The sequence below is a fragment of the Egretta garzetta genome, unplaced genomic scaffold, assembly GCF_000687185.1.
Source record: "Egretta garzetta isolate BGI_Z169 unplaced genomic scaffold, ASM68718v1 scaffold485, whole genome shotgun sequence".
Lineage (NCBI taxonomy): Eukaryota > Metazoa > Chordata > Aves > Pelecaniformes > Ardeidae > Egretta > Egretta garzetta.
This window is the reverse complement of record NW_009259695.1, coordinates 11391-32802: the sequence shown is the minus strand read 5'-3', so window position 1 is coordinate 32802 and position 21412 is coordinate 11391. Positions and strand designations below refer to the sequence as shown.

General features: G+C 45.5%; 1 protein-coding gene across 1 annotated transcript; it reads right to left on the bottom strand.

Annotated features, from left to right (window-relative positions):
• Nucleotides 1–8870: 8870 nt before the first annotated feature.
• Nucleotides 8871–20602, bottom strand: LOC104126344 (potassium channel subfamily K member 16). The gene is made up of 5 exons (XM_009638899.2): nt 20292–20602; nt 17667–17787; nt 14982–15148; nt 13230–13398; nt 8871–9689 (listed from the first exon to the last, which is right to left on the bottom strand). Exons 1-5 carry the CDS (start codon nt 20484–20486, stop codon nt 9331–9333), a joined length of 1011 nt encoding a protein of 336 aa, XP_009637194.1. The 5' UTR covers nt 20487–20602; the 3' UTR covers nt 8871–9330.
• Between the last annotated feature and the right edge of the window lie 810 nt (nt 20603–21412).

Below are 21412 nucleotides of genomic sequence, written 5' to 3'. Positions count from 1 at the left end.
TAATTCTCCTGACATGTCTGTTTGCACCATTATGAAATAAGGGATTTGCTTTCCCTTTCTTTCCACATTTGCCTTGCTCTCTAGGGATCTCCAGGATTTGATCCATTGGCATATGAGGATTATGCCTTTTACACAGAGGAATTAAAAAGAGCTTCGTCATTGTGCTAACAGAGGTCTCAGGACAACATCCTGCATTAGCAGTGCTTGACTTAACTGACAACCTATGGCTGGAAGAGATCCATTAATCTGCGTCACCATCCCTCCAAGCACCCCCAGCTCCACTAAAACTTCCGCTGTGTGCAGCTCAGCTCTTAGGGTGAACACTTTGGTGCAGGAGGATCTGGAGGGTCTCTTCATGTAAAAACACCACCTCTATGCCCTACAAGAGTCGGGGAACCTGGCATCTCCTTCATGAATTTTTTTTTGATCTGGTGTTAAAGGGGAGTATGTGTTTGAATAAACAGCCCCTGAATCTCCCTCCAGTTATCTGCAGGTGCAAGGTTAGGCTGGAGGATGCTCTCTGCCGTCCTTGCACCCCTCAGCAGCCCGTGGAAGGGTGATCCGGGGTCTCTGCCGGCTCTCACACCTCTGCTGCCTCAGTGCTTGGTGTCAGGGGCCATGCTGCTGTACTTGTGACCTTGTTCTGCGTCACAGCTCCACACTGTGACAGGGACAATGTAAATGCCTGCTTTGAGTGGAATCTGGGGCCTTTTCCTTCCCAATACATTTTGGATGCATTTAAATCTTGTGGGCTGTAAGGAGAGGGCAGAGTTAAGGGGAAGAAGAGGCGGAGACAGGATTTTTCTAAGCCTTTTTTTTTTCCTAATAGGCAAATTTATATTGCTAAGAGAGTGGCATAAAATGAACTTAACAGGTCAAGGGGAATAGAGGAGACAAACAATTTCTTGATCTGTTAACATGGACCTTACTACATCGACCTGAAGGCATGCTGCTTTACACCTCTGGGGATCCGACCTGTGCTTGTGCTCTCAGATCCTTTATCCAGGGCTGATTGCGGTGTTTCTCAGCTCATCAGCTGCATGGCACACAGGAATGTGTACTGGAAGTGATGAATATGCATAGAGTTAGAAGAGGTACGGGAGGACATGCCTTGCTTTTACCTTCATGTAAGGCTGTTGGCAAAAGCCTTTTTTTCTTAACAACAAAAATTATATCTATGTATCTATCGATCTATCAATCTATCGATCAATATATCTATATACCTCACATATATATATATATGTATATATAGGTGATGAGCACCTACATGCACAGAAGCACACATGTGGTCTACATCAATATAACATGCATGTAAAATGCCTGTGTGCACAGCAACAAACAACATCCCTTGGTTCTGTCTGTGAACCAAGCACTTTTCCCAGGGGAATTGGAAACCCTCCTGTCTGTCTGTCTGTCCAAGGCAGGAGGGCAGGGACTGCAGGAGCGTGTTTCTGGAAGGCACAGCTTGCGAGTAGGGTTTTTCTGCACCATTTGCGCCGTGCCTCTCTCTTGCTTGGGTTGATGCTGACATCTGGAGGCTATGCCGTGGCAGTGTGTATGCAGTTATTTCTACAGAGCTTTTTGCTCGTCTTCATGGCTGTGTTTTGTAAGAAGCACCTTCTGGCTATCCTGCTATGCCAGGGCGACTTGACACTGGGGCATGCCTAACTGTCTGGTTATATCTGCTGAAATCCTGTTGCTGATTTGGGTAGCATTTAGCGTGTTTGCTCTGGTTCCCTCTATAAGTGACATCTGCTCATGATGTGGTCAGTAGACGTGAGCCCAAACTTGAATAAGGCAGATCTGGATACAAGACAAGCTTTTTAAAAGTCACGGAAAACTGAATTAGGCTTTCAGATGATGGAAAATGGACTTACTGTCTCAGGTGATGGACATCTAGAGCATCGCTGATGTTCATAAGGAGGCATCCACCTACAATGCAGGCTATCTTACACTGCTGACCCCCAAAATGAGCCACTATCCATAATCCCGTAGGGAAGAGTGCTCTGCCTGTCCTTCTTCTCTGTGCCACCCCTCCTCGCCATGCTGTCACCATGTACGAAGGATGGCCCTGATGGTGGAGTTACAACATTTCTGTAACTCACTTCTCTGCTTTTTGGCATCTGTGAGGTAAGTAAGGGCTTTGGGGGTTTTAGCATAGAATCATAGAATCACAGAATCATAGAATTGTTTGGGTTGGAAGGGACCTCTAGAGGTCATCTAGTCCAACCCCCTACAGTGCGCAGGGACACTGCTAACCAGATCAGGTTGCTCAGAGCCCTGTCCAACCTGGTCTTGAATGTTTCCAGGGATGGGGCCTCCACTACCTCTCTGGGCAACCCGTTCCATGAGGTTGCCATTCTCTGCTTTTGCCCATGAACCACTTTAACTGAGAATACTGTGTGCCAAAGCAAGGCTCTTTACATGGAAATTTCCAGTCATACTTTTAACTTCCCAAAAGTGTCACTCAAAGATACCCTGACAGCTACACCAAAGCCCTATCCACTTCGGTATGGTTTATCGCTTTTTATTACTACAAATACCAGTACGCAAATTGTTATGCACCAGAGGACGTTGGTTCCACCTTTGCTGGTCGGTTTGCCAAGCCAGGCTGAGCCCACACAGAGAGCTGCGGGATGGTGACTGAGAAGTGTTGTTACCAAACCCCAACCCTACAAACGAGCCACATTTGAGCAAAGAGCCAGGGCAGTTTGCATTCAGGCTTTTGCTCAGAGGCCTACTGCAAGCAAGGAATAGACTTTTACAACCACTGCTGGGAATTCCTGCTTTTGGTTTCCTCCTGGCAATTTTTGGCTATTTGGCATCACCAAATTGCACTATCCCTGCTGCTATTATGCTCAACTTTTAAGCACTTTGTAGACTTTGCTGCTGGACCATGTTTCTCTAGGAGCTGCCCAAGCATTTCTGGGACTGTAGTTAACTCTTCTGCATCCATTCTTCATCCCATCACCAACCTGAGGGCTGTAAGGAAGAAAGAAATAAGGAAGGAAAGGAAGAAAGGAAAAAAAAAAATCTATTAATAGAACATTTACATATTGGAATTTTATACTGGCAATTGGGAAGCTGGCCAAAGTTCTGCAGAGATGGGAATTTTATCTCTGATTTATATTTACTTTGGGGCAGTACACCTGCCCTGACCCCAGCATTTCTGTTGCAGCAGACTAGCACAGGAGAGATGCTGAATAGCTCCTGCACGTTTTGCAAAGAGGCAGACTGCTTGAGGAGACAGAATTGGTGCCTGTACTGGGCTTCTTGCATCTTTCTCATTCTGAGACAGCGTATTATATTTTGAGATGAATGCCTGGACTTTTGAAGTTGAGAATAGACAGATCTCTGCTCAGGTTTCATCCTTGGTTTCTAGAAAATGTCTAAAGCCATTTTAAATTTAAGACCTTACCTTGTTTTTAAAACACTCAATGAGTCATTTAAATGAACGGAACTGTGAATTCTAGGGGATTTTCAGCAAAAATTTTGACTTATGTTCTTTTCTGGTCTTGATGCATGATTTTCTCCATGCCTTGCTATGATGAACAGCCATCTTTTACTTTGAGAAGCTGGATTCACCTCAAGATGCATTTGTTCTTTGAGTATATCAGCATCTTTCTGGCTGATTCCTCCCAAAGAAGGCATTAACTTAAATTGAAAGTTGTACCTCCCTTCATTTTTCAGTGACGCATACTTGTTATTATTATCATTATCGTTCTGCTTATCAGTATATCTCTGTTTCTGGGGATGTATTATTTCATGCTTTGGCATCTCACCACAAAAGTACAGCTATGGTTTCCAACCACATATGTGAGAATAATTGAAAGAGAAATTTGGAAAGCCTTTATTCAGGAGATATGTCTCCTAAATCATGTTGAACCGGTAATTAAATGGATTCAAAAATTGCCCTAACTTTAACTGAGCAAGATGAGCCTTTCCAAACCTCTCATAGAGAATTACCCTAATCAAGTCCAGAATCCCTCATGATAGAAAACGCTGAAGTTTCAAAGTAGATTTGGAGCTGTTTGAGTTCATGTCCTGAGGTGGAGGTGAGGCCAGCTGCAGGGATGCAAGAGCATGGACAAGGTTCTCTGGAAGGCAGCATTTTTTCTTTCCCCCCAACTTTTTAGCCCCAGAATAGCTAAATACTGGCTTTGCTAGCATGGAACCAGCAATGTTGCCCTAGGCTGGTCCTCAGCTGCATGTGCCAGCGATCCCCGTTCCTTACAGTGCGAGAGCTGGTATAAAACCTCAAGGGAAATCTTCAAGATCACCTTAAATCCTGCTGGAATGGTGCAAGGGGACTTGGATGACACCAAAATCTGGGTTTTCTTTGTTTCTTTGAGTATGATTATGAGCGACGGAGAACGGGTCTTTGGAGAGTGATTAGCTATGTTTGTTAAACCAGTTCTGAGCTGGATCCAGTGCCTTTTGGTCACGAGTCAGACGAGAAAGCACATGTCCAAGTGTGACAGAGAGGAAAATAGCATGTGTGTGGCCCACATTTAGTAATTTCTGTAAAAAAATTATCCCACTGGCTATATGATGTTACATTAGCCAAGCTGTTCCACTGCTTTGAGTAGTCTGTCTGCTTCCAGAAAAAAACTTAATCTCTCCAAATGAACTGGCTATTAATTGAAGGAGACCTCAAAAGATCCCTAAACAATCCCATATACTAATTAAAGACAGATCAAAGTGCAGTTTCTCCTATTCTCTCTGGAGGCAATTGAATTTCTGAGGGGCTTCTTTCTGAGGGAAAGATAATTCCTCATGGCGTTTTCTTGGTTTCAAGTGCAGAAATGCACACTGTTTGCTAGCTGGCAGCAAAGACGTGGGTGATGTATGAGGAGCAGCCCAGACTGAATGCAGGAACATGCTGCTGCCATTTAATCCAAGATAATATATTTCATGATCATACTCCTGGAGTTTTTCAGCAACTGGTTTAATGTATGGGAAAGTATTTGGCTTGCCTTGGATATGTTTCCCATTTGAAAACAAGCTGCAGTGGGAGAGCTGGCAGTTGCACAAGAGGCTGCTCCGTGAAATTTGGATTTCCCTGAGCAGCGCAGTGGGGCTGGGTCACAGCAAGGGCTTTGAGCAGCTCCCGGGAAAGGCTCCAGGCTGTGCAGATCTGCGATGGAGAGCCCCTCCGCCTGGTCTCCGGAGGATTGCTGTCGCCTCCTCACTTGGCAGAACAGGGATTTCAGAATCGATTTTATTCCTGTTTTCTCTCCCCTGGGAAGGGGAACGTGCAGAAGAAGAGCCAGAGCCTAGCTTACAGTCATGAATTAAAAGTCTTGGGACCATTTAAAATCTCCAACTGTGGAGGAGAAGCTCTGCTCTAACTTTGCTCTCAATTCAAGATTATTTTTCTTAAGCTCAGAAATTACAGAACCACTAGCTGGGTCTAATTTTGTAAGCAATACCAGGACACTTGGTCCTGGTTGAGAGAGCACGGGACCAGGTGTTTGCCAAATGAGGTCAAGTGATAACACTTCATTTTCTCTGGGGCCCCTACTATCTGCACAGAAAGCAACAGCTCCCTCTTTCAGGGGTGATGCAAGGACAAGATCTGCTGCGGTTGTGCGGTGCTCAGAGGATGCTAATGCTGTAAGAGGCTGCTTGCTCCAGCCCTGGAAAGATTTGTTGCTGTGCCTAAGCCCTTCTGGAGACAGCTTTATTGTTCAGTGTAAGCATGAGGAACAATATCGCATCCAAAAAAGTTCCTCTCCCACCCTTTCCTGGGCTTTTCCCCTGCCTTTCCCAGCGGAGAGGACCACACACCCTCTGGTGCTGGTTCTTTCTTCCATGTATCTGCAGCTTCTGTCTCCACCCCTTCTACTGCATGAGGCCCTGCCTGCCCTCCAGGCTGCCGCAGAGCAGGCCAGCTCATCCTGGCCCCAAAACCTGCATCCAAACCTGCTGTTTTGCAGATTTTTTTCTGGATCAATCCCTTTCCCTGTGAGACAGAGGGTGTGAATGTGTGCCTCGGTCCTGCAGCAGATGTTATGCTGGGGAAGCTGGTGCATGGGGCAGATGGTGGGAGAGCCATTGGCACCTCGTGTGCTGCCAGTGAGGGTCCTTCACATGATGGTTGGCTGGCAGAAAGATGTTGCATCCCCAGCTGACCTCCACAAAGCCGTTTCGGGGTGGGTACAAGGCAGTATCCCTGGCTGGACCAGTTCTGGGTGCCCATCCCCATCTCTTTCTTGAGAATGAGGCATGTTTTAGGCCTTAGTGAGCTCGTAAGAACTGCATAAAAATCCAGGATGGCTTCCTCAGGTTCACAGTGACAAAGCTGCTATCCTGGGACTGCAGTGGCTCGGGCTGTACCTGCTACATCAGGGTAAAAAACTGCCTGAAGCTGGCAGAAGTGGGAAGGGAAGGGCTCTGCAGGCAGCCACGAGAGGGCACAAGAAGCAAAGCTGAGCCCCTCCTGCCAAAGCCCTCCTCGGGGGTGCCAGGGGGTGTGAACAGCCGCTCTTCTTTCTTAGGGCACTTATCTGAAATTCTCCTGAGACCTTGCATGTTTTTTTATGCTTGTGGATGTGTTTTCTCTGTTCCCAGGCTAGCATCCGCAGCTGAAGGGACACCTCAGTTCCTGGTGCCTTCATTGGGGATAGCCCCATGATGGCCATTCCCAGCTCATGTTTCCCGCAACCCCTGGCCCTGGGTGAGTTGTTCCATCCCTTGGTGCCGTGTCTGGAGGGGCATACCCTTACCCAGGGAGCATGGCAAGGGGGTACAAGTCAAAAGGTGAATTGCCTGCACCCTAGAACAATAACTGCACAGGGCGGACTGACTTTTGGAAATGGCTTGTGAAAAGTGTTTGGTTTTCATGGCTTGTTGTTAAATACCCACCAGTGTGAAGGACAGAGAATTTGTCCTATTCTCTTCCAAGAGCCGCTGCCTGGCTCTGTGCTTGCTGTTTATGGTCAGAGACCATGGGCTGTCTCTCTTGCCCTTCCTGGAATGTCTCCTTGTTGCAAAGGGACATTACCAGCTTGTTTCAGGGCCAGGCTATGTTATTTGTCATGGCAGGGACCAAGAGGGACAGTAGGAACAAGTTGAAGAAAACCCTTCAGAGGTATCTTGACTTCAAGATGTTCCTTAGAGGCTCTTCTTTCTCTCCACCAAGAGAGACAGCAAATAGACATGCTGTGCTGGCCCAGAGGCCCTGCCTGCCACCTTGGGGCTCGGGGGCACCAAACACTAGGAACTGACCTGGAAGGAACTATGAGAGGCTGTGCAAAATGGCCATCGCACCCCAAGGCAGATCACCTCTTCCTAAACCAGCCCTGACAGTACCTCTGTCGGGTTGGGGGTGGGGTTAATGGTTCTTCTAGGAAGGGCTGGGAAAAGACAGAAGAGAAAAAATGATTCCTGGAAAATAATAATATGAGTCAATGCTTGGTGAGAGGGGAACACAGAGAGGTGAAGACATCCCTGCTCGAGAGCATCCAGCCACTTTCTCTGCCTGGCTATGGTGTCGCCTTGTGATAGCACCAGGGTCATGGCTTGCACAAGGACCACTGTGTCCTATGAGACCCCTGCCACCTTGCCCCCATTTCGGTCAGCTCTTGTTCCTGCTGCCTCCAGAAAGGTTTACTGAGAGTGAGACATATCAGGCCAGGAGTCAGCCTTAAGGGCAACGCTGGAAAATAATTTGGGGAGGGAAAGAAAGTACATATTTGGTCAGGTCTACATGCCAGGTCTTGAACCAGCAGAGCTGTTTTGGCAAGAAGTGTGGTTTTGTTTGACTGAAATAGTTATTAATTCAACTTCAAGTCTGATTGCATCTTTATGGCCTAAAATTGCTTTATAGCTGTAATTTATTCCCACTTTCATACAGGAATAGCTCTGGCAAGGGCTCGTTTTGCTGTAAGTAACACCCGTAGGGTGAGCTGAGAATAATTATTCACTGTCTGACAAAATAGGAACTTGAGGATGTCATGAAAACCCATCAAGCAACATGTTCAGCACCATCAAAGGGAGGCACTTTGTGTACCGAACCTACAGACTGCCTTGGTTGGTCCTGTGGGTGCTGATGTGAGTTCAGCATTTCGGCAAGTTCGTGGGCTTTGTAGTACAGAGACCCCACCTCTTGTTTGGGCAGCCTTTGAGCCACCAACTACTGGAAGAGGGACTGCACCCCAGCTTGGAAGCATGGCAGAGCTGCCTCATTCTTACTCTATTTGGGGGCATAGGCTAGTAGGCATGGTGAGATATCAGATACTGGACTAGGCTGACTTTTGGTGTAACCATAGACACCCATGGATCTTTTCACCCCTATGACTGTGTCTACCACAGCTGTTTGGCCAGCACTTCAGGGTAGGGTTTTCATGCACACTTAACACACACAAGGCACCTGATACATAGATCTAGCCTCTAAAGGCCAGGGTCTTCACCCAGGGATATCCTGCATGCCAGATGGTACATCTGAAACACCATGCCCAGATTTGACATCCTTTTTTTACCTGGTTAGGCTGCACTATTTAGACAACACTCACACTTGGAAAGCTGCCTTAGCACAGCACAACAGAATTGTTTTTAAATGACTTTATAGCTCCTATGGAACACAAATGTGGCAGCAAGGCTCTGATGCAGTGAGGACTCCTCCATTCAAACCAGCCTCTGTTCTTATGAAATGCTTACAGAATAAAATCATTGTAAAATTTGAACTAAAGACATGGGTTTATATGTTCTTTATAAACATCATCGGAAAGGTTTTTCAACTGCACAGGGATAAATGGTGAAATGGCCTTTATTTATCTTAGTATAAAAAAGGAAGAGGTAGAATTAATAATTTCTAACATGCTAACCTTTTTCTAACCCTGCCCATTAGATGCTTCTAGTGTCTCTGAACTGAGCCCAGGTCTTGTCCTTTAAACACGTCTTTCAGATCATAATAGCTTATCCAATCTGATGGCTCAAATCAGGCATCTATTAAGTTATATACCCTTATTTCTTCTTCCAAAGGTGGTATGCAATGCCTCAGAAAAGCTTGTGCATGTCAGTTCTTGGAAGAGACATGATTTCTTGTAAGCAGCAAAATCCAAATAGAACCAGCAAGCTCTGCTATGCCCCTCCTCTGCATTTTTGTGGAAGCACCTTAAAAACACCTTGCAAAACAAGTGCACTTCTCAAGTTGTTAGCACAACCTAGCTGCAGACTGAGGGGCAAATTTCTTACCGTTAATATTTGGGCTTTGTGTAACTGTAAGTCTTGAGTTCTGAAAGGATGTATATTAGCAAAAGGTAGGGGAAATTTTATTTCCATGGGAATTTCTTCAGAATAATTCACTAGCAACTCTCCAAGAAGAACTCAATTCTCATATGTAATGGCAATAGTTTTGCTATAAGAAATCCCATTTTTTTCATTTTTTGTGTGTTCAGAATCTGCTGCTAATGACTCCATTTTCTGTGCATCCCCTCCAGCACGTGGTGGTAGTAGTTCTTCTTCTGGAATAAATTGAGCAGGCCAGCATCTTCTTTGTTGGCTTGCTTCGTTGTCCTTACTCACCTTTCCAATTTGATGGAGATCCTTGACAATTATTTCTTCAGTGTCTTCTAGTAGTGTTGTCAATAAATTAAATAGGAGAGCAATCCAGGCAAGGCCGAAAAGAATCCATATGGCCACCAGCATTCGGTAGTAGGAAAAGTAATGCCTGCCACGCTGCTTACCTGCAGATAAGGGGACAGAAAGAAGAAAATTAACCAGTTAAAATTGCTTTGCCAGTGTAAAGTGGGCCAGCCTGATGGTTTCATCCATGTATTTTATATTGAGTACTTTAAGGTGACTTTGTGATTGTAGTGGAGTCTCTCACCTCCCTGGCATTAGGTTAAGGCTGAGCAAGTCTCTTGTTGCAATAAACTGATATATGCTAGCACAAACATGCTGGCCTGTCAAAAAGATATACTGGGATTGAGGTGAATTAGCAGCAAAACAGGATATTTTTTTTCCCCTTGTAGCATACCAATCCCAGTTCAACCTCCGCATCTACAAGTAAACACAATGATGTGGGAAGTAGTGTAAAATTATATTGTATTATCTTGAAAATATTCCTGAACTCCCAAAGCACAAAACCCAGAGCACAGTGGGCCGCTATAACCACATGACTATTGCTACCTAGGTTATTATAATTCTGTGTATTTCTATAAAGTGTGATTATAACCCAATAAATATTTGCTTTAAATTATAGGTACCCTTGGCCATACAAAGAGAGTAGTTGCAATTCCTACTTTATTTTTGAATGGCTTCAGGAGCTTTTTCCATTAAAAAACTAGGTGACTGATGAGAACTCACTGACACATGCCAAGAACACAACTTTCTGTGTGGGAAACCAGCGGACTGAAGCACAATTCATGCAGTCCACACCTCTTAACATCAGCCAGTATCACAGAATGGCATGGGTCATTGCATTTGTTTCTTCAGGCATCAGCAATCCACCACCAACATACAGAGAGCATTTGCTCCTACTGCACTTAGTCCCGCACAACGTTATCATCATGATACAGCTGATACGGCCTGGCACCTGCAGGAAAACTTGGTGATATTGCTTATTGAGTGCTGTAAGTCACTGTCAAGGGTGACTCGAGGTAGTAGATAACGCAGCAATGTGCGTGGACAGGGAGATCACCACAAACCTGGTGGATCATTTCCCATTGTGAAGCTGCCCAGAAGGAGCCAGGATGCTGGTGACCCTTTTCAAGTCCTGCAGTGCTCTGTACTGCATAGATCAATGTGCAGGATTTTTGTACTTCTTCATGCAAGAGCTCTGGAGATGGGGCAGGAGTGGGATGGTTTGTCCTCAAGGATAGATATCCAACAGCTGTTTCTTATTCTTCTGCTGGGGTTGAGTTGGCAGAGGGAACACCAGCCTTGCTACAAAGCATCTCCTTTTGTGCTCTTATCTGAAGTTCGTGCTGTGGGGTTAGCAAAGCAATGTGCACTATCTTTGTAACGTTAACTCAAAACTGGACTTCAGCAGGGCATAAATTCAGTTTACAGCCCAAGGGGAATTTCACCCTAGGAGTATCACCTATGTGTACATGTATCACAGTTAAATCCAGACCCTGCCATCTTCCTAGGATGTCTTCCTACCCAAACCAGGCTTTATCTCATGCTTGAAGTACAACAGCTACAAACTAGTTTTGAATTACTAAAATGCAAATAAACCCAAACCTGTTCTGTTCCACTTGGCCACCACAAATCCACTTGTCACCTGTAATCAATTCTAACCGTATAATACCCAGAGCAGTCATTGATTCTGCTTGTTTCCTTGTGAAGGTGTGAGGCATTAAACTTATCATAATTTTATCACCATTGTGTAAGGTCAATTGAGATAAATACTGCAGGGAAAAACATTTCAGCTCCAGTTAAGTCATCTTAATGAAGATGAAATCACAGAGCCGAGAGGCCTATCTAGTTGTTATTTTTTAATGGTATTTGTAAAATAATGTGGCTGCAGAGGAGGAAAGTGCTATGGAGGCAGTTTTCAGGCTGTGACTTGCTGTCGTTACTGTAAAATACATTTCTAATTTGGACAAGGGAAGAGAATGCACCAGTTTGATGTCCAGTTTTTCTCCTGCACTGCACCAGCCACTCTCCACCTTCTTATATTCCACGTCACTGAAGTTAGAGGTGCTCAGTATCACACAGGCCAGAATTATCAGCCCTTCAGATGGTTAGGAAAGAAATGTCTGTGCCCTATTGACCTCCACTGCTGTGACAAAGATTGGTCCCGGCTGAAGAAAATAGTGAGCAAAGAGGCCACTGCTGTGCAATGCAGATTCCTTGCTGATGCCCGAGTTCTGTGTCGTGTTCATGGAAATGCTGCTTAGCTACTGTTGGAGACAAAGAATCTTTCTCTGGATTATATGAAGGGGAATTTCAGGGGACACTGTTTCCTGTGCTTTGTAGCAAGAGGGGGGAGTTAGCTGGCGGGGATCACTTGGGGAAATGTGGCCTAATCAACTCATTGCCACTGCATGAATTAGCCATCAGCTAGGCTACAAGATCATTATGATGACTAAACTCATACAAACAAGCAAGATGTCAGCTGGATCGTCAAAGCACTACCCAGCCTCTTTAGCAGACTCAGAGAAATTAAGGTCAGCAGGGAACATCAGTGTCTGCAAAAGCTAGTGGGCTCCCTCTGCCAAGATCCTCAGCCTGATGTAAGAAATCTTTCCAACACACAGAAAGGCTGCCAGCCAGTCCCCGAGGACCCTCTTGCACTTCTGCAAGGCTTGAGAGCCTAGAGTTTGTTGTATGGTGAATGTTGGTCCATCAGAAAGGGACGTGAGGCTTCCAGATTCTCTGTAGGGACAGCACTGGTGCTCAAGTATTAGCTTCAGACCTTCCTTCTCATATCCCCGTTGATGAGAAGTTCAGGATGGCAAGATGCTGGCAGGACAGGTTGTTGTAGAGATATCTTTGATTCTCCATGGAGACCAGGTGTTTGATTGCTTCTTCTGTGGACACTGATCTGGCTCCTGGTGATCATTTTGGAGTTCCTCTGGAAGCTTATTCAATGGAGAATGTATTTTGGTCAGCAGATCCATGGAAGTGTTTAGAGAAGCACTCTAGCATGCTGGAGTATAGCTTAAACAGTTTGTCTTCAGGGGAAATCCTAAGCTCTGGCTTGTGAAGACAGAGAGCCTCCAGTAATGCATAGGAGACTAAGGAAGGCCACTTTTCCAGTAATAGATTTGTTTAAGCCCCACTTCTCATAGACTGCCTGGATTTCCCATTTCCCACGACTAGGATTTCCACCTCTCAGTCTGTTGTGTAAAATCATGCCTTCTGAAACATGGCCACTTACTTCTTTACACTTCGAAACATAAGTCTTAGGTGGCTAAAGCAGGGATACATGCCTTATTTTGAATGACTGTTGCAAGCTGTTCCCTTTTGGTATATGCAAATTCCTAGGCTCCTTGAATTCTCCCCCTACACTTCCCCTTCCCTCCCCCAAATGCTTGGCTTCTTTGCACCCCAAAGCACTGCATTTCATTATATTTAGACAATTTTGTGCTTTTGTCAGCATATGCAATCCCAGAGAAATTAGTATTTTCCCCAGAACTGTAGAAGGGAAAGTCTAATCAAAGACTCAGAAGAAGGTTTGTCTTTACAGAACATTGGTGGCCTGTGCAGTCAGCCCACAGTAATTACAGTCATAACCCTGGCGCTTTGCTGCGTCTCCTCTCTGAAAGCAACCTTACCTACTACGTAATCTCCAAAGCCAATGGTGCTGAGGGTGATAAATGCAAAGTAAATTCCTTCACTGTAGGACCAGCCCTCTGTTATCTGGAAGAACAGTGATGGCAAGCACAGAAAAACTAGGATCCCCATTGCCAGGAAGAATAAAAGAGTCAAAAATTTGATCTTCTTCTGAAACAGAAAGAAACCAATTCAATTATAATGATGATTTGACACACTAGCAGGCCATACATAATGGTGACTATTCAAATTGGATAGCTATCTAGCAATACCTACCAGGACAACAGAAACTGAAAGATTTGTATTGAGTGCTCTTCCTCTAAAAGTACCCTAGCCTTGCTCTGAGGCAGGGGGAAGCCATATATTATGGGTGTTGCATGACCATAATATAATCTTCCAGTAACCCTGGGAGATGTAGTCTTTTATCTGATTGTATCAGCCTCCAATGTCCATGAGCATAAGAGGAATTCCTATTCAATGACTTTTACAGGAGTCAGACTATTTCCACTTTTCACCAGACAACTTCACTTCTAATTTTTAGGTATTCAGGTGTGACACCTAAAGAACATTCAAGTTTTCCTGGGAAAACAGGCTTTTAAAAAAAATAATTATACCGTTTCTGACAGCACTATTTCCAAGAGTCTTGGTTGTTGACTTTATTTCTCATTGCATTAGTGCCACAACTTGGCTCCTAACCAGTGGATACCTTACTACAAGAAGACCTTTAACAAATGAGCTCCTAATGAAGAAGAGCCTGGACTTTTGAACATCCTACTTCCCAGCCATCAAGAAGAAGCCTTTATTGAAGAAAAAGACTTGTTATATATTAAGATTTATCAGCCAGACACACATATAGTTTATGTATAGGATTTTGTAAGTCCAAATTGTCTGGAAATTAATGGCAACTATTGGATAATTTTCATGCATTCGTTCATCGTGTATGTGCTTGAGTCTATACCCGATCAAGCCTTACATTCTATTTAAGTTTGCCAGACATGGGGAGAAATTTAGCAATTTGAACAGGGTTGTCTGTAGCATTCATACCTTGTCCTGAAACAGAATGACAGTAGGAGACACAGAAAAGCTATTCTTACTTCCTCAGTAGTGGTGAGAGAAGGGGATGAGCTGCAAATAACTTGGGGCATAACCAGGCAAGGCACACCCTGTCTCTAGCCCTTTAGAGGTGTCTCCTCACCTTTCAGCAACTGGGCTCAAATGGACAACTGCAGCCTGATGTTTCCTTTCCATCAAAATCAAGGGAGGAGAGGGATTAAAGGACTGCATAATGAATAAGGAGGGGTGACACACCAGGCATTGAGTCAATATCCATTGAAACCCCTAGAGCTCACCCACTTCTTACAGCTTTTTACAGCTCCCCTGCTTTTTGCTGCCTCAAGATGAGATGCTTAATCATCTCCCTCTTTACTAGTTATAAAGGGAGACAGGTACTTCCCTAGAGTGTTAGCTCCTGAGATAAGTGTCTAGAGAAGTGGGATGAGGCACCCACTCTCTCCGGCGATTGCTGAAGGGGGCTGGATGTCTGCCATTTGCCATGGGGAGACAAAATGCATCCGTTTCTCTGAATATGTCCTCTATGTCGCCTTGTCTGTTTAGCTCTGCAAGTGAAGAACATGTCTTCCCAACTCCTAGCACAATGTCTAACAGCATGAGAACAAATATAATGCTAGCTTAAATCTTGAGAAAAAAACTAGAAATGAGCATATAATTGTGCATGAGCAAGTAAAACCAATTACCTTTCTCATTCCTTTCTCGTACAGGAATTTCCCCAGCTTTTTACACAGCAGTGAGAGCATCTTACCGACACGGTGCAGAAAAACAATATTCAGAGGGATTCCAAACAGAGCAAAAAAGACACAGAAGATCTGGCCCCCAGCAGTTTTAGGATGTAGTGTGCCATAACCTATGAAAAAAGATGGGTCAGAGGAGATAGTCCAAAGAGCTGGAGCAGTCCACCGTCACATCCACACCTACCCCAACCCAGCCTGCTTTTCACCCCAAAAGATGTGGCTAGCACGTCTCAGTCCACGTGCACCCTTCTTTCTCTGAACAAGGCAGTAAGCAGATGGAGTGATTCACCCTGCATGTTTGGGGGGATGCAGAGAGGACCGTGTGCTCCTAACCCAGCCTTAGTGGGAACGAAAGCACAATCTAAAAGCAGTTATGGAAAACATGCTCTGTCCTGTGACAAATACATGGCAAGATAGAAACCAGAAGCCTGGGGACCTGGAAGATGTCAAGGTTGGAGTCCCAGGCTGTTTGCCATGTCAGAATCACATATAGCCATCTCTAGCTTCTTGCCAATCTGCCTGTGTGTTAGTGACCTCCCTGGATAAATACCAGTAAGTCGGTATGTCCAGATACTGGCACCAGTCCTGGAGGCAGTGCAGTGTGCATTAGAATAGACGGTGCTAATTAGTCCAGACCTTACTGGTGGCTGATTTATTCATTCCAGAGAGACATTTGTCTTAAAGTCCTACTAAAAGAGGATTTCTCTAAGTAGTGGAACAACAGCTGCAGAACTCTAAACATGTCCTTTAATGGACTGGAGACTTTGCTCCTCTCATACCCCATGAGGTACATCCCTGAGTGCAAGAGTCCTGTACTTCGTGTATGCCCTTACTCTATCAGTGACCCTGAGAAAAGGCACTTTCCTGAGGACAATTAATCTCAAGGCATCCATTACTTGGAAAATGCAATGTTTTCTTTCGGGGGAAAAGACAAATAAAACAACTGAGTGATTTATTGGCTACTAGGCTGCCAAATGCTTGAGCTGTCTTGTGCTCCCTGTTGCAGAAATATTCCATTTTCATGACAAAACATGGTGAAGATGAGTGGAAGTATCTGATGTACCTTCACAACAGACCTCTGCCATGAAGGTGCAGAGAAACAGCCAAGTTGGCACTTTTCCTGGGACAGCCTGTCTGCCTCACCAGGGAAGCAAATTTGACGGGAAGCAATCAATTTGTTTGGCAGAGAAATACTGTAATGAAAAAATACAATAATACAGGTGGTGGCAAGGAATGGGTTGGGTAGTAGCAGGGTGCTGACAAACTGGGGAAGCTTTATCGATAATGTGAATCTTGTTGTAACCATGGAACATTTGTTATTGATATGATGGGTCGGAAGCCTTTCTTTCTTCTACAGCAGGAGGTCTCCACATGGGTTCATGCAACACCTATATGCCTGCCATGATGCTGGGACACCACTGCGGCCCCTGTGACATGCTGCTCCACCGATCTGAAGGTGCAGAAAAACAGCCAAGTTGGCACTTTTCCTGGGACAGCCTGTCTGCCTCACCAGGGAAGCAAATTTGACGGGAAGCAATCAATTTGTTTGGCAGAGAAATACTGTAATGAAAAAATACAATAATACAGGTGGTGGCAAGGAATGGGTTGGGTAGTAGCAGGGTGCTGACAAACTGGGGAAGCTTTATCGATAATGTGAATCTTGTTGTAACCATGGAACATTTGTTATTGATATGATGGGTCGGAAGCCTTTCTTTCTTCTACAGCAGGAGGTCTCCACATGGGTTCATGCAACACCTATATGCCTGCCATGATGCTGGGACACCACTGCGGCCCCTGTGACATGCTGCTCCACCGATCTGTGAGGGCCCATTCCTTGCCACCACCTGTATTATTGTATTTTTTCATTACAGTATTTCTCTGCCAAACAAATTGATTGCTTCCTGTCAGATTTGCTTCCCTGGTGAAGTGTAGTGGGAGCGAGGCCTCAGCTTCACTCTGCAAAAACATATGATTTGACTTTCACTGCATGAGAGTGTGAAGCAGGAGCCAACAGCATGGATTTTATGCTTAAATTTGGCAGGCCTGCACTTTTGGGGATGCATATTTGGCAGAAAGGGAGACACAGGCAGGGACAGGCTGCCCCAAAAAATTCAGAACAGCTCAAAGCAGTAGTGTAAAAGTCTCAGCATTTGCCTTTCCCCTTTCCCATTTTTTTCCTCCTGGCATATAACTAATTCAATATGTGCACTAACAGCTCAGCACAGGTTATTGAGACAGTGTCCATGCCCCAGCAGAGTTCACGTTTTTCCTACCATTCTTTTATGCTTTGCAGGACTCTAGGATTTAAAGCCTATTTGACCCTAGAATAAAGACCAGGGAAGTGAAGTTTATCTCCCACCCACAACTGGCAGCAGAGTGAACATTTTAACATGTGGCCCAAAAAGAAGAAACAAGTGGGAAATAATATGAAAAGCCACTGGCATTTCACAGGCCAAAATAATGCACAAAGAGCTGTGCAGGAGTGAGTTCTCAGACCAATTCCATTGCTGCTTACGAACCGTGACAAGGAAGGGCTGCAGTTTTTATTCCTGGAAGTATTATCCATTCAGGTTCTAATAACCAGACACATAAGCATCACACACAGACACACATGGAAAGCATTAGACCTACCTATGGTGGAGACAACCGTGCCTGCAAAGAAGAAGGAGTTACTGAAATCCCAGTTGCTGTCTTCAATCTGCGATTCACTTCCAACAGGGTATACTCCATTCTGGATGGCTTCAGTCAGGTTCTGGGAGGGAAAGCAAAGTTTGGTAGCAACATGGCTGTTCTTCTCAAGTGTTTGCTGCATGAGTACTACAGATCTAGCCAACTACTTCTTTCCTGTGAATACCGCTCACCTGTCCTCAGCAATACTCTGACACTACGCACGCCTTTACCTCCCAGGTTGGGTAGCAGCCATCCAGTGGTTTTGAGTGTTAGTCTTTTGCCCTGTTTATGCTGACTGCTCTAGTGGATGTTAGGACAATTTGTTTCTTTTAGCATGATCAAGGCCCTCAACTCTTTTAGGCTAAGTACTTTGGAAAAAATGACCCTATAGATGAGTAGGACACGGCAAGACAGCCCACTGGCTTAAGTGATGGGGTGGCTGGTTGCTAGTTTTGAGTTTGCCTTTGAGATGGCAGTGGTGGATCCAGGATCTAATCCTCCACCTGTATGCAGGCGCACTGAGCAGCGACTCTGATCCCTCCCAGGAGGTCATCAGTGAGTTATAGCAGGATACATGTGACATGCACAGAGAATTTCACTTTAAGGCTCTATTCGGATTAGTGTCACAGATGTAAATGCAGAGAAAGTCCATCAATTTGCAAAGCATTACTCTTGGTGCGACCACAATCAGAATTCAGCCTGACATAAACACTCTTCTCTAAACCGCATATCAGAATTCAGCCTGACATAAACACTCTTCTCTTGTCTAAGCATGGACACACATGCACAATATTTATGACGTGGCCTTTGAGATGCAGTCAGATGAACAGCTGCCAGAGATGATTGGGATTGAGTGGAGACTGCCCTGCCACAGGATATTCGACTAGATGTTTCTCCTAGGCACCTCCAGCCCTATCATCTATCATGTTGTGCATTTTCAGACTCTTCCCTTCTTCCTTGGTTTTAATTCTAAGTGCTGGGTTTGGGGTTTTTTTAAGTTAAAAAAAAAAAAAACAACAAAAAAAACCCCCAAGATGTTTTTTAGCAAACAGTGAACTTTGGAGCAGACATCAGCAAGGCAGGCCGGTTTGTGCAGAAACGGCCTAGATAAAATCCAGGGTTGAGCCAAGCAAGACACAAGCTGGCATAAAGTGCACCAGAAAAGTCTTCCCCCCGCCTCCTCACAGAATCACAAGGGTTGGAAGGGACCTTGGGAGATCATCTAGTCCAACCCCCCTGCTAAAGCAGGTTCTCCTAGAACATGTTACACAGAACTTCATCCAGGCGGGCTTTGAATATCTCCAGAGAAGGAGACTCCACAACCCCCCTGGGCAGCCTGTTCCAGGACTCTGTCACCCTCAAAGTAAAGAAGTTTTTCCTCATATTCAACTGAAACCTCTTATGTTTCAGTTTGTACCCATTGTCCCTTGTCCTGTTGCTGGGCACGACTGCAAAGAGTCTGGCTCCATCCTCGTAACTTCCACCCTTAAAATATTTGTATGTATTGATGAGGTCCCCTCTCAGTCTTCTCTTCTTCAGGCTGAACAAGCCCAACTCTCTCAGCCTTTCCTCATAGGGGAGATGCTCCAGTCCCTTTACCATCCTAGTTGCTCTCCTCTGGACTCTTTCTAGGAGTTCCTCATCTTTCTTGAACTGGGGAGCCCAGAACTGGACACAATACTCCAGGTGGGGTCTCCCTCACTATCTTTTTTGCTGATGTCCCAGGAAATCAAGGCTAACAGAAATTATTCCACAGCACTTGCATAAAGATTTCATTGTCTTGAAAAAGTTCCCTTTTTTTTTTTCTCTTCCCCTACATACAGACAATGAAAAAATCTAAGATGAAGAGGGTGCATGCATACATGAACTGGGGGCTGGATCGCTGGTTGTGTTACCAGGAATACCAGTTCTTCCCTCTTTTCCTTATCCTGCGAACTGGCCTATTAAGAGCTCCATTAGTTTCCCATGTGGAAATGCTTACAGCAAGGCTATTTGCACTCCCCATTTTCTTCTGCATTGTGGAAGACAGAGCTAGGAAATACTGAGGATGAAGGGACAACCGTACTCACTCTCAGCTTCCAGTGCTGTTACCAGAAACCCCTTTCCATCGGCTGGGCTACCTGTTCCACTTCTGCAGCATCTTCAGAAAGTAAACCCTGACTATGCTGCCCTTCTTGTAGTGATTTGGGCTTCTTTTTTTTTTTTTTCCCAAAAGACTGTTGTGTCAACCATGCCCATTCATTTCAGCCAGCCTCATTTTCCTGCCATGCCACCCGTTATAGATGAGCACAGCCCCACCAGAAGCCAAATCAAGAGGAAGCAAGACCCCAAAGAATGGGGACATCGTGGCATGGGGACTGTTAGCAGCAAACACACAAGGTTTTGTCAAGCTACACAAGCTGTATTTACCATCAGCGCGACCTGCCTGCCCAGACCAGAGCGTGGGCTTGGGGTTTGCTAAAATCATCCCAATGACCACATCAGTAGGAACGCAGCGAAAGTTGCCTGCGTAGCAAAGCTGAGTAGGAAACAACATCTAATGGCGAAACAGGAGGGAGAAAGGGCTTCTGCAGGGCTGGCACTTACCTTCATAAACTGCTCCATCTCTGCCACCGTGAGGTGAGTGAAATTCTGCAGAAAAGCCTCCTTCATCTGGGCAGCTGCTATTTTCTCCTGCTTCTCAGCAGCCCTCTCCAGCGCCTGGAACACAGCTGCACCCACCAGCAGGTAGACAAAGTAGCCAGCCACCAGCAAACCCGTCTGCAGCTTGCCGCTGCACATGGCCTTCGGTGGGACACGGCAAGGGACGGGGAGTGAAAGGTGGTGATTGGTAAATCCCTCACGCTCCTGGGAAGCCTCCCCCAGGCAGGAAGAGCCCTCCCAGCACTGGTTTCCACTGGGATCCTGTGCTGACAGGGACAGCGAGCTGTCAAATACATTCATAGGAGAAAAAAAAAAAAAAAAACAAACCCAACCCCCAGAAAAAAACTTTCCACTCTCCGGGCTGCATGCTGTTTAGGGATTTCCTCTTGTCTGTGAAACTCTGCCTTGCTGAGTTCTCAGGAAAAGTGGGTCAGGATGTGAGGAGCTGGCAGGGGGCCATCTCCTCCTGCTCAAGAGGCTCTGGGGACAGGTAAGGATAGCCTGCAAAGGGCCCACAGGGGAGCTCACTTGGAAAAACATTATTTTCACTCCTCTGCCTCCCACTAACTCCAAGACCTGGACTCCAGGGCAAGCCTGGATGACTCCAGAAGCCCCTTCTTGCCCTGTGTTCAGGGGCAGCTTCATGGAAATGCATCTGGGCTTCACTTGTCTGCTTGCAGTGCAGGGCAAGGTCATGCATCCCTGCACGGCCACAACAGCTCGCAGCAAAACCTTGAACGTAGAGGCAAACAGTTGCAGGTTGCAGATGTGCCAGGCCTGGACAGATTCTTCTGCCAACATTTCCTATGCAGGGTGTCTAAGAGAAGACAGTGTTGCCAGATGCACAGTTAGATGGACAAAAAAATGGTTATGCCATCAGATTCATAGAATCATAGAATCATTTAGGTTGGAAAAGATCCTTAAGATCATTGACTCCAGCTGTTAACCTAACACTGCCATCCCACCACTAAACCCTGGCCCTAAGCACCTCGTCTGCCTGGCTTTTAAATACCCCCAGGGATGGGGACTCAACCACTTCCCTGGGCAGCCCCTTCCAGTGCTTG